The sequence below is a fragment of the Lynx rufus genome, unplaced genomic scaffold (assembly GCF_022079265.1).
Source record: "Lynx rufus isolate CCGP_SWC_20201006 ecotype Redwood Valley unplaced genomic scaffold, mLynRuf1.p SCAF_10, whole genome shotgun sequence".
In the NCBI taxonomy this organism is placed as follows: Eukaryota; Metazoa; Chordata; class Mammalia; order Carnivora; family Felidae; genus Lynx; species Lynx rufus.
In genome coordinates, this window is record NW_025814824.1 from 71,535,929 (window position 1) to 71,548,226 (window position 12,298).

Sequence of the window (12,298 nt, forward strand, 5' to 3'; positions counted from 1 at the left end):
GACGCTTAACTGACTGCGCCACCCAGGCGCCCCTCTGCATCAAGATTTAAAGCTCAATCAATACGGCTCTTTTTCAAAGGTATAGTTTTTTTTCTTTAACCATGGCTTAAAAATGATTGTCATGAATGAGATGGGGGGGTTACACTCTAAAAGGAGGGGGAGAAAGTGAAGGAAGTGCAGATGGAAAACTATAATTGTTGAGTACCTACTATGAGTTCTGTATATATCCTATCGTTTAATCCATACAACCATCCTGCAAAGTATGGTGACGTGAGAAGAAATTGAAGCGGAGTGAGGTTACCATGTCTAAGGCTATCCAACAATCAGGATGTGAATTCAAGCCTACCGATTCCAAAGGCTCTTTTCCCGACTGTACCACACTGTCTGCTAAAACTGAAAGAATCTGGTTAATACGCTAATAGATCAGACTGTAAAATAATCTGAAGAAAATATTCTTGCCATGCAACTGTTCTTCTTCGCTGGACAGAGAAAGTAACCCATGACTACTGTTCAGAAGTTTCTGGACTTACATCTTCCTTTCAAAGTTCCTAGAACAGGTAAAGGCAAAATAATTACAGGAAGAAGACCTAGAGACCACATTCAGAAAACTTGGTGTAAGACTAGCTCTGTCCTGAGATATTCATTAAAACCCTACAAAAAGCCAAGAGAGGGAGAGCAGCAGGATTTACGACTGACCATCTTGACTGGGAGTTTGATGCCTATAGGAATAGCCAGACATTCTAACCACTGAAAACCCAGATTCGTACCAACAGAGGCTGGCTTGCTTTAATCACTTGCTCACTGTCCCAGCTGCTTCTTGAACTAAAGAGAACCTCCTTCATTAAAGCACTATTAGCCAAATGCCCACCAAATGACAATTAGAAGGTTACACACCATCCCTAGAGTGAAACGTACCTTCGGAAACTCAGTTTAAATATTTGACAAAATTAAGATTAATAAGCCCAAACTTATACAGGTTGAATCACTTACCTGGGGCTGTGAATTTGCGGGGGTGGAAGTAAAGGTGGTCACCATGGCAGCTCTGTAGTTGTGGGCAGTGACCAGGCCCCAGCACAGTGGCACCAGACACAGGAGTCAAGTTATGTTAGCTGCTGATCAGATCACGGTCATGCTAGGAGAAACTGTGTACCTGGAAAAAGAAAGGAAAACCCACATTTAGCCTGAAAAGACGAGCACTTCCTTCCTGGCCAGAGGAAGCAAAAATCCCCCGTTGCATATGCCAACTACTGGCTTAATCCAGTTGCGGGGGGGAGGGGGGCGCCTGGGTGGCTCAGTCAGTCAAGCATCCGACTTTGGCTCAGGTCATGATCTCGCAGTTCATGAGTTCAAAACCCGTGTTGGGCTCCCTGCTGACAGCTCAGAGCCTAGAGCCTACTTCGGATTCAGTGTCTCCCTCTCCCTCTCTGCTGCTCCCCCACCCCTACTCGCACTCTCTCTCTGTCAAAAAAGAAAAAAACATTAAGAAAAACACTAAAAGAAAAGAATCCGGTAGACAGCATCTAACATCTCAGAGCCAGCACTTCTGTACCATTCATCCAAATCATGTTACACTGATGCATAGTCAGAAGTCTGAATCCAGGTCTCCTTGCTGGCTACATGTTTCGGGGAGGCAGTTTCAAGCGATAAAGCTGGGGGTAGTGGGCCAAGGGGAGAGCCCATTCTTCATTCAACAATAAGCAGGTGACCCACGATTGATAACTGACAGTTTAAACAGAAAGGGCAAAGAGAATAATACCATCAAGTGTCTCAAAGATCACCCAGTCCAAGCATACCCACTTGCAGATGAAAAAACTGAGGTGTGGAGAAGAAAAGAAACTAGCCATACATTTCATTCATGACAGAACCAGGACTAGAGGCACAATCAAGTCCCAGTCTAGTATGGAACATAAGACAATTGAGTACGTTCCATGTTTACGTTTCCTCAGGAAACATAGTCACCACTAAGATTTTTTTAAAAAGGCAAGACATCCTAATGTTATAGGAGTCAGTTACGAGAATGAATCGAGTACTCCAAAGGGTGGGGGGGGTGGGAGGAGGTGGGAGGGCTTCGTTAGTCAGTCTCGCACAGGAGTGGGAGAAAAGTGCACCTCTACAGTCTTTGTGACATCCTCGGAGAGAGGACGCTAGATATGCACAAAATATATACATGCCTACTGTTATTAATATGTTCATTAAGAAAACTCAAAAAGGGGCGCCTGGGTGGCGCAGTCGGTTAAGCGTCCGACTTCAGCCAGGTCACGATCTCGCGGTCCGTGAGTTCGAGCCCCGCGTCAGGCTCTGGGCTGATGGCTTGGAGCCTGGAGCCTGGAGCCTGTTTCCGATTCTGTGTCTCCCTCTCCCTCTGCCCCTCCCCCGTTCATGCTCTGTCTCTCTCTGTCCCAAAAATAAATAAAAAACGTTGAAAAAAAATTTTTTTTAAAAAAAAGAAAACTCAAAAAGATGCTGAGTTCTCTGCAGGAAAGCGTGGCCCAATTTCTGTCACAAGACTGATGTGACTGTTTCCACACTGCAATTCAGTCCAGAGGGAAATTTTTTTAAGAATTTAAGACAACTGTGGGGCACCTGGGTGGCTCAGTCGGTTGAGCATCCGACTTCAGCTCAGGTCATGATCTCATGGCTCGTGAGTTTGAGCCCTGCGTCGGGCTCTGGGCTGACAACCTGGAGCCTGCTTTGGATTCTGTGTCTCCCTCTCTTTCTCTGCCCCTTTTCCACTCACTCTGTCTCTCTCTCAAAAATAAAAACATTAAAAAAATTTTTAGAAAAAGAATTTAAGACAATTCTTCCATTTGAAGAAAATTTCTCATTTTTAGGTTTCATAGCACCTAACAATATTCTTTCTTTTATTGACAACATATTTATTGAACATCTACCATGAACCAGGAGCATAAAGAATAAAACTGAGCCTGCCCTGACCTCAGGACACTTTTGTCTGGAAATGTACTTTCTAGTTTCACTAGCATGCAAGACGATACCTGAACACTTTTAACTCCTGGAAAATGATACTTTTCATTACAGTAAAAGTAAAGATTTAAGTCTTGAGCTGAATACTTAATCCAAGTCTTCTGAACCCCAAACCCTCTGGCACTGCTCTGTATTAGCTGATGATGCTGGGTAAGTCGCAAAACCTCGCAACTGCTTCCTAATAAATAATCTAGGTTTGGCAGCAACTTCTATGAACTTTAAATTCTGATTTTTATTCTGACTGCACATTATCCTTCATACTATAGTTTCAATTGCTTTAAGCTTTTGTTTAGAACTGTGGCCCCTTCCTATTTTCTTCCCTCTGTTATAGAGACTATAGTTCTTAACAAGTAAAGCTGTCAAACTACTTTGGTGTAACATTCAACACAAAATTCCTTAGGTGCCCTGAGATAACACTGATGTTCTTAGTCGTAGCTTTGGGCTGGGGGCGGGGGGGCGTTGTTTACCATACTGTGAATTTAAGTGAGCAGCCTGGGAGAAAGGTATATGTACGTGGGAGTGCCTTTCTGCTCGAGTGCCAAGCCTACACTGAGGAAATTATGGGACACCTATGGTGCACAGTTTTGTCCTCGTATCATTTTATCTTTATCACCCCCATCTTTTTATATTTCTTTTATCCTTTTCATGTATTTCTAATTCACGTTGTCTTGTCCTATCATATTTTGTGTGGACGGATGAATGTATCAAGAGCATGATAACCAAAACGCCGAAAAGAAGCAGGCAAGTGAGATTCTATTCTTAAAGACTCATGCTATGTGCTCAGGCCTTATCATTTCTGCCAAGCTAAGTCGTTAAGCAATACCCACTTAAAATATTTTCAATATTCAGAGTACAGAGAATTGCCTGAAAGGTGAATAGTGGGCAGCTAGCCTGTAGTGCAGAAAAGGATATAGAAGTACATATGATGAATATGCCAGATGGCATCCCTGCTAAAAACCAAAGTGGGAGGGGCATCTGGGTGGCTCAGTGGGTTGAGCATCTGACTTTGGCTCAGGTCATGATCTCATAGTTTGTGAGTTCAAGCCTTGCATCGGGCTTGCTGCTGTCAGCCTGTCAGCGCAGAGCCCACTTCGGATCCTCTGTCCCCCTCTCTCTCTGCCCCACCCCTGCTCACGTGCACATGCGCTCTCTCTCTCCCTCTCAAAAAAATAAAATAAATAAAACATTTAAAAAAAAGCAAAGGAGGAAAGGTAGAAGACTGGGTTTTAATGAAAGCCAAAGAGAGGCTGAGCACTGAAGAACTCGTTTCACATACAGTTTGAGACAGACACTGTTAACTCATTTCATGGACAGAAACCCTGGGGCTTTGAAAGGTTGTGCAGCATGCACACACCCAAAGCCTCACAGCCCAGAAATAAGGGAGCTGACACCTGAACCAGGCCCCGTGCCAGGCCGTGCTCTTTCTGCAGACTAGCCCCCTGTGTGAACACAAAGTAAGGAGAGAAAGGGCTTAGAGTTTTCTTAAGCAAAAGTTTCAGATAGTCCTGAAGACAGCAGCATGGAAGTCAGAGGTCCTACAGGGTAACTAATTTCCCCAAACTCTGAAACAGAGAATCCTGCACCACCCGCTCTCCTTTGTAGAAAACTGTAATGATGTGTTCCTAGTTCTGATGTACATTACATGTACATTACATGTCCTTGAGCTGTCTAATAGATAGCCCAGACTGGTAGCTTCATCTATTCAAGAAGAAAGAAAGAAAATAAGGCAGAAAATTAACTGCCTTCTCCTAAAGCATTTCAGACCTGTCTAGTTGGGAGGCTTTTGTCAAACCTATTCTCACATGATAGGAGCCCTTTATGAAATGGCATATGGTGACTTAACTCTAAAAAAACAAGGGCTAAGCAATACTACCTCAAAGGATATCAATCAGCTGTCTCGTGGGAGTGAAGTCCTAAAATGACATTTATAAGACTTACCTCCCAGCTTATTTACCAAACTGCACAAATCATGGGGGAGAGCTAGACAAGATGACAAGACATCTTGAATAATTCCATTCAGTCCCTAAGCAAGTAAGCCAGCTCACTTAGACATGTTGGTCCCCCGCTTTCCCAGAGCCTCACAATGGCAACCACAGCACTAACTGGATTTCTATAGAAATTCATCTCTCTCCAAACTCTCCCAAGCATTTGGATGCCTGTCCTGTAGTTCTTCCAATCTGCCATCAACCCAGCTCTCCGCTTCCTTTGCTTGAGCTGGAAGACTGTGCTCCATCCAGCCACAGAGTGATGGGGGTTGGCCCCATTGAACCCAGCTACCCATGGGTCATTACTGTTGCCCCTCCTCTCCTCTTCATTCTCTGTCCTAGGCATCTCTTCTGGTCTGTGCCATTCTTCACAAAACCACAAACCACCTCTCATGCTCCTCACTTGCACAAGATCAGCTATCACTTACTTATTTACTGGTCCATTCATCTATTCCCCTGTAGTCATTGGGTATGAATTACCTCATTATCCCTCCCTACAATTCAAAACAGATGTACAAAACACAATCCACAAATAAGAGAGTTACATCGGCTCATTCCTCCTGCGCCAGATTATTAGAGAAATTACCAATAACCAACAAAAATAGGAACTATCCTGAAATCAGCCCTAGAAGCCATAGATGGAACTGGCTTACATTTTCAGAAAAATAGACTAGAAAGAATCAATATGGGAAGCTGACGGATGGACGAAGCTACAACATCCCCTTCATGCAAAACTACACTGAATGGACAGAAAATAAGCAAAAGAGACCCTAACAGACTCATAATGACGCTCCTAGTTCAGAGGAATGAGAGTTGGATGGAACGAAGCCAGGAAGCATTGGAGTACATTTAAATTACACTCACTCCTTAAAAGGGGTTCCTGGCTTCAGCTGAACAAGTTATCTCTGGCTGTATTTACTTCTGATTTACATGTGGCCATGAGGACTGCCCCAGAAAACATGTCAGGGGGAAACCTCTACCAGCTGGCTTCTGACATGGCAAACGTTGCTAAGTGACAATGACCTTATTACTAACTGCTGAGTGCCACACCAAATACCTAAAAGAAAGTCTGGTTTTGAGGTGAACTCCCCTTTGTTTACTTCTGTAGCCGATGCTGGCTCCCTCGGCCTCAAAGGAAGATGAATTTCTAATTGGCAAATTAATCTACTATAAATCTAACCATTTTCCTCCATCTGGACTTGAGTCAAACAGTGACTCATTTCAGTCTCTTGAAAGAACACAGGGCAATACCCGATACTGCATATGCCTAGACCTCCCTCTCTACGGACAAGCAACAGAGAAAAATCCAAACCCACCAGGCAAATGAAAAATATTATGCTTCAAGAGAAGGGAAGATTCTAGGATAGAGCAAATATTTACTTAATAATAAGTGTAGTACATTAAAAAAAACTTTAAAAATTATGTGATCAGAATGAGCCTGCATTAACCAAAAAAAAAAAAAAGAAAAAAGAAAAAATTCTGAATTATGGACTTAAATGAAGGCAGTCAATAAGTCAGAAAACAGAATAAAAATAAAGCAAAAAATAGTTTTTGTGAAGCAGAAAATGAAGCTGGGGCAGTGGGGGCAGGGCGGCTTACAGGGGTAAAGATTTCAAAGTTGTCATCCCCAAAACATAACAGATGAACAAAAAGTACTAAAGGGGGAAAGAAGTCATCAATGCTAAAACCAGGAAAGAATAAATTTATCCTCAAAGTTTTAGAAAAGTGTTACACATAAATAGAAGCTTTTAGATGAAGTAGGAAATTTTTTCAGGCTTGAAATTTGTGGTATCCTTCTGCAGAGAGCTCTACAGTCTGGCAGAAACCAAGGAGAAAAAAACTCTGAACCTCAAACCTGGAGGAACAAGAAGCTGTGATATAGGGAGGTCAGAGCTATAGCTTGTCTTAGTATTTATTCCCCCTACCAAAGCTAACCACCATCTGAAGCCAGGCTTGTATCACCTAAGGACTAAGACTCTGCTCTCGAATCTGAGCAGATGAAAACATTTAGCAGTAGTAACATCAGAAAGATGACATTGCACCCACTGAAACAAAAGCAGGATACGTAGAAACTGCTAATTCAAAATGCAGTAGTAGAAGGATTGGAATATCAAGTTAAGAAACTTGCCCAAAATGTAGAGCAAAAAACAAAGGAAAAGAGAACAGTAAGAAGGAAAATGGTAGAGGAGCAGCCCAGGAGATCCAAAGGCTAAATCGAAAGCAATTCCAGAATGAAAGAATAAAGGAAACAGGGTGGGGAGGGGTGGAGGAGGGGAGGGTCACATACCTGGAAACATTACCTAAAGTAGAAAGTCTTAAGTTTGTTGACTGTTAGGGTCTACTGAGTGCCTGCCTATCTGCCCACCTGATTTTAATATGTCCACATGAAGCACACCATCATGGAAACTTTTTAAACAGTAGGGATAGAAAAAAAATCCTGTGACCAATCAGAAATTGGGGGGGGGGGGAGTGAGGGGAGGGTTGGTGAGGGAGGCTCATAAACAAAGAATTAGGGATCAGAAAGTCTTTGGACTTCTCAACAGCAACCAGGAAGCTAGAAGACAATGAGGCAAGTGATTTACAACCTCCAATTCTATTGGAGGATGTTCTTTGGCAAAACAGGGAGGAAAATGAGAAAAAGAAAGGCATGTAATACAGGAATAGGAGTGTAAAACAAAAGGAATTTCTGGCATAAATGGATGACAGGTAATAGGACTCAAAAAGCAGCCTTGATGGAATAACTGTCCACCTGGATCTATTGAGAGGAGACTTCTAGAACTGACAGAGTTTAGGATTGAATGAGTACACAGAATGCTAAGCACACAGAAGACTAAGTAAATATAAAAAGAATGATTAAAACTTTTTTCCTTTTGTAAGAATTTGCAGAAGAGGAAAAAGGACTCTTTTTCTAAAATTCTAGATGGCTCGACTATTAACAGTAACAAGGTCATGATGGCATTAACATGGAGTAGTGGCCTAATCAAAATCACGACCTAACTATATTAGGATGGAGAGGTATAGATGAGAATATGTGTAAGGCACATCTTCCACGTGGGATATATATAAGTATTTAAAACTAATATGTCAAAAAGTAGAAGTAAAAAAATCTCGGAGGTGCAATGCAAATACTGAACAAAGTAACTAAAACAATTAAAAATGCTAGCTATGGCAAGGGTACAATGGTAGGGAGAAAGGAGTCCCTTTTCTTGAGCAAGCCTCATACAGCTGCTTGACACTTTACATCACAAACATGTAAAACTTTAGGGGTACCTGGGTGGCTCAGTCAGTTAAGTGTCCAACTCTTGATTTCGGCTCAGGTCATGATCTCACAGTCATGGGATCAAGCCCCGCGTCAGGCTCTGCACTGACAGCACAGAGCCTGCTTGGGATTCTCTCTCTCCCTCTTTCTCTCTCTGCCCCTGCCCCACTTATTCTCTGTGTTTCTCAAAATAAATAAACATTAAAAAAAAAAAACGCAACCATGTGTAACTTTAAAAAATAAAAGCAAAAAAAATAAGAAGAAGAAAAATAATATCACTGCTGACACTGTAAGTTTAAAACTACAGCAGGCAGAAATGCCACTACAGAAAATCAAGTTGACGCCATGGAAGATGAGCTTGAGAAAAATCACACGCACTTATAATAATAGAATTTACTAGACTCCTTAGATGTATGGCTAGGGAGCACTGAAAGTAGAGATTCAATTTAAGGATAACTGGTATATCTGAGAAGGACAAATGGCACAACAGTGATTTCACAATAAAAGCAAACTTTTCTTAAAAGATGTTAAATTCGTAGACTTAAAGAACTCACCACAAAAAAACAGATGAGACGGACTAAATCAAAATTTAAAACTTCTGTGCAAAGGACACAAACAAAAAGTAACAATACAGGGACGCCTGGGTGGCTCAGTTGGTTAAGCTTCTGACTTTGGCCCAGGTCATGATCTCACGGTTTGTGAGTTCGAGCCCCGCGCTGGGCTCTGTGCTAACATCACAGAGCCTGCTTCAGATCTGCTGTCTCCTTCGCTCTCTGCCCCTCCCCCACTAACACTCTCTCAAAAATAAACATTAAAAAAAAAAAAGTAAAAATACAATCCACGGAATGGGAGAAAATATTGCAAATCCTAAATCTAAAAGGGAGTTAATATCCAGAATACATAAAGAACTCCTACAACTCAACAAAAAAAATCCAACAACCCAATTAAAACATGAATAAAAAACTTGAACATTTCTCCATATACAAATGGCCAAAAGACACAGGCCAATACAGTCAACATCTGAATAATGAGGGAAAGCAAATCAAAACTACAAGATACCACCTCACGTCCGTTAGAATGACTGCTACCAAAACAGCAGAAAGTAAGTATTAGCAGGGATGTGAAGAAATCGGAGCCTTTATTTTACTGCTGATGATACTGTATGTGCTGCTGGTAAAATGGCTCAGCTCAGGATGGTGGTTCCTCAAAAAGTTAAACATGGAATTCTCATATGGCCCAGCAATTCCACTTCTGGATATATAACCAAAAGTTGAGGGCGTCCAGGAAGCTCAGTCAGTTGAGTGTCCGACTCCAGCTCAGGTGATGATCATGCAGTTTGTGAGTTCAAGCCCCCCATCGGGCTTGCTGCTGTTAGTGCAGAGCCCTCTTCAGATCCTCTGTCCCTCTCTCTCTGCCCCTTCCCCACTGGTGCTCTCTCAAAAATCAATAAAACATTAAAAAAAAAAAAGGAATCAGGGCACCTGGGTGGCTCAGTCATTAAGTGTCCAACTTTAGCATAGGTCATGATCTCGTGGTCCGTGAGTTCAAGCCCCGCATCAGGCTCTGTGCTGACAGCTCAGAGTCTGGAGCCTGCTTTGGATTCTGTGTGTGTGTGTCTCTCTCTGCCCCTTTCCTGCTCATGCACTGTCTCTCTCTTTCTCAAAAATAAATAAACATTTAAAAAATCAGGGCACCTGGGTGGCTCAGTCGGTTGGGCATCCGACTTTGGCTCAGGTCATGATCTCGCAGTCCGTGAGTTTGAGCCCCACGTTGGGCTCTGTGCTGACAGCTCAGAGCCTGAAGCCTGCTTCGGATTCTGTGTCTCCCTCTATCTCTGCCCCTCCCTTGCTCATGCTTTGTCTCTCTGTCTCAAAAGTAAATAAAAACATTAAAAAATTTTTTTAAAAAATTAAAAAAAAAAAAAGAATTGAAAACAGGGTCTTAAAGAGATACTGGTTCACCCATGTTCATAGCAACATTATTCACAATAGCCAAAAAGTGGAAGCAACTCAAGGATCCATCAACAAGTGAATGGATGAACAGTGTGGTATAGAAATACCATGGGATAGTATTCAGCCTTAAAAAAGAAGAAAATTCTGGCACATATTACAACATGGATAAACCTTGAGGGCATTATGCTAAGTGAAATAAGCCAGTAACAAAAAGACAAGTACTTTGTGGTTCCATTTATATGAGACACCTAGAGTAGTCAAATTCATAGAGGGAAGGGTGGTTACAGGGTCTAGGAGAGGAGGGAATGGGACTTGTTGTTTAACGGGTACTGAGTTTCAGTTTTGCAAGATGAAAAGAGTTCTGGAGATCTGTCAACAATGTGAATATACTTAAACACTACCTAAACTTGAAAATGGTTAAGATAGTAAATTTTATGTTATATATATAGGTGACTACAATTAAAAAGGGAGGGGGGGGAAGAGCTCACCACATTCCAGGAAAAATATGAAGTGCATTACCTACAATCAAAACACAAGTTTGTTAAGTTAGTAGACTGCAAGAGTTAAAAGAATTCCCATTTAAAAAAAAAAATCCAATTGATGAAAAAGAATCAAATCACAGGGGGAAACAAATGGACTGGACGTAGCCACCCATTGGTGGCTCACCTTCTCTTGTGACCCACCCTGGCCACAAGAGAAGACAAGATGGTAGCAACTTTCATGATTTTGTCAGAAATATAGGATGACTCAAAAAGCATGCGTTCATCCAAACCGTCATTTACTTGCAACAGCAAGAACAAGGCACTCTTATTCAATATAATCAGGATCTATTTCACCCTGAAAAATCCACTTGATGACATAATGCAACTAATCATGTGAAACATCAAAATAATGTGCTCAGGAGAGTCAGCATAAGCGGTGTCCGTGTCAACACAGAATACCTGTGACCATAACAGGACCAAAAAAAAAAAAAAAAAAAAATGGAGTTATTAAAACTATTAAAAGAAAAGCTACATAATTGAAATGCATATAAACTGGAATGAATATAAACTGAAATGCATATAAACCATAATAAAAAACTCCAGAAAATCACAAGAAAAAGGAAAACATTCTTCACCTTTTGAGAGTCAATCAATACTGTCTTATTTCTAAAGTCAATAAAAAGAGAATTTCAGCCTCCAAAAGCCTATAAAGGGTGCCTATGGGGCCATGCTATGTTTTTTATCTGAACTTTCTATCCTTACCACTGCTTCCCATAAAACCAGTGAGGCAAATGGTCCAGCTGGGACGAAGAAAGCTGTGATCACTCTCAGTCCATCTGCTTCGCATGCAGAGTTAGAACAAAGAAATCAGAAAAGCACTTGAGAAACCAAATCATTTCCTCATGTTTTGTTTTAAAATACCATCTCTACCTGTGGCAGCAGAAACTCTCCTCTCCTCTTCAAAGTATCAGGCCCAAGATCTTGCTTCAATATATTCACTGAAGACAATATATTTCGTGTTCTGAAGTCTTTTCCTACATATAGGATCAGTTTTTCCATTTGCTTCTCCAGCTTTTCAATCAGACCTTTCATTCTACATTTGGCCTAAAAGTCTATCATTCTTTCCATATGGCACTCAGCTGACGCATTCCAAGGAAGGAATACACGCTGCCTGCAGGAGGAGAAACAAAAGCATCACAATCGCCCTATTTTACATGGATCTTATCAGTTCAGAGTCCAGTATTCTACAGATTGAAAAGACTGGCCCAAAATTATTTAAAAAAACACACCGTGCTGATTTCAAATGCTATATAGTGGCATACAGTTTTCACTTGTGAACAGTGTTCTTGATTGGGAGGGACACTATCCTGAAATGTGTCAAAAGAACCAGGAATTGTCAGAACACAATTGGCAGAAAAATCTCAGAATCGTTGTCACTACTAAGGCGAGAGATGTGTTGGCCATACTCTGTATATAGTCTCAAACTCAAGCTAGTTTGTGTCCTATTCTTGGAAAATGGGGGAAGGGGGTAGTTTAGTAATAGTGGATCAGGAATGGGCTAGAATTACAGACTTCAGAGTTAGAGAAAAATGGTGAGTGAGTGTGTTCAATCACGAGAGAGCAGGGAGAAAAGAGATG

At 41.5% G+C, this 12,298-nt stretch overlaps 1 protein-coding gene across 25 annotated transcripts in view; it reads right to left on the reverse strand.

The window, feature by feature from the left end:
* LPAR1 (lysophosphatidic acid receptor 1) overlaps positions 1–12,298 on the reverse strand; it is a 367,912-nt gene that overhangs the window by 80,604 nt on the left and 275,010 nt on the right. For 21 of the 25 annotated variants that reach the window (XM_047067554.1, XM_047067595.1, XM_047067587.1 and 18 more), the window contains 2 exons: positions 11,591–11,831; positions 991–1,150 (listed from right to left, as the gene is read on the reverse strand). In XM_047067554.1, coding sequence (XP_046923510.1) covers positions 991–1,035 — 45 coding nt within the window. In that variant the 5' untranslated portion in view covers positions 1,036–1,150; positions 11,591–11,831. The remainder of the gene's footprint in view (positions 1–990; positions 1,151–11,590; positions 11,832–12,298) is intronic. The other 4 variants (XM_047067604.1, XM_047067579.1, XM_047067455.1 and 1 more) reach the window with 1 other exon arrangement.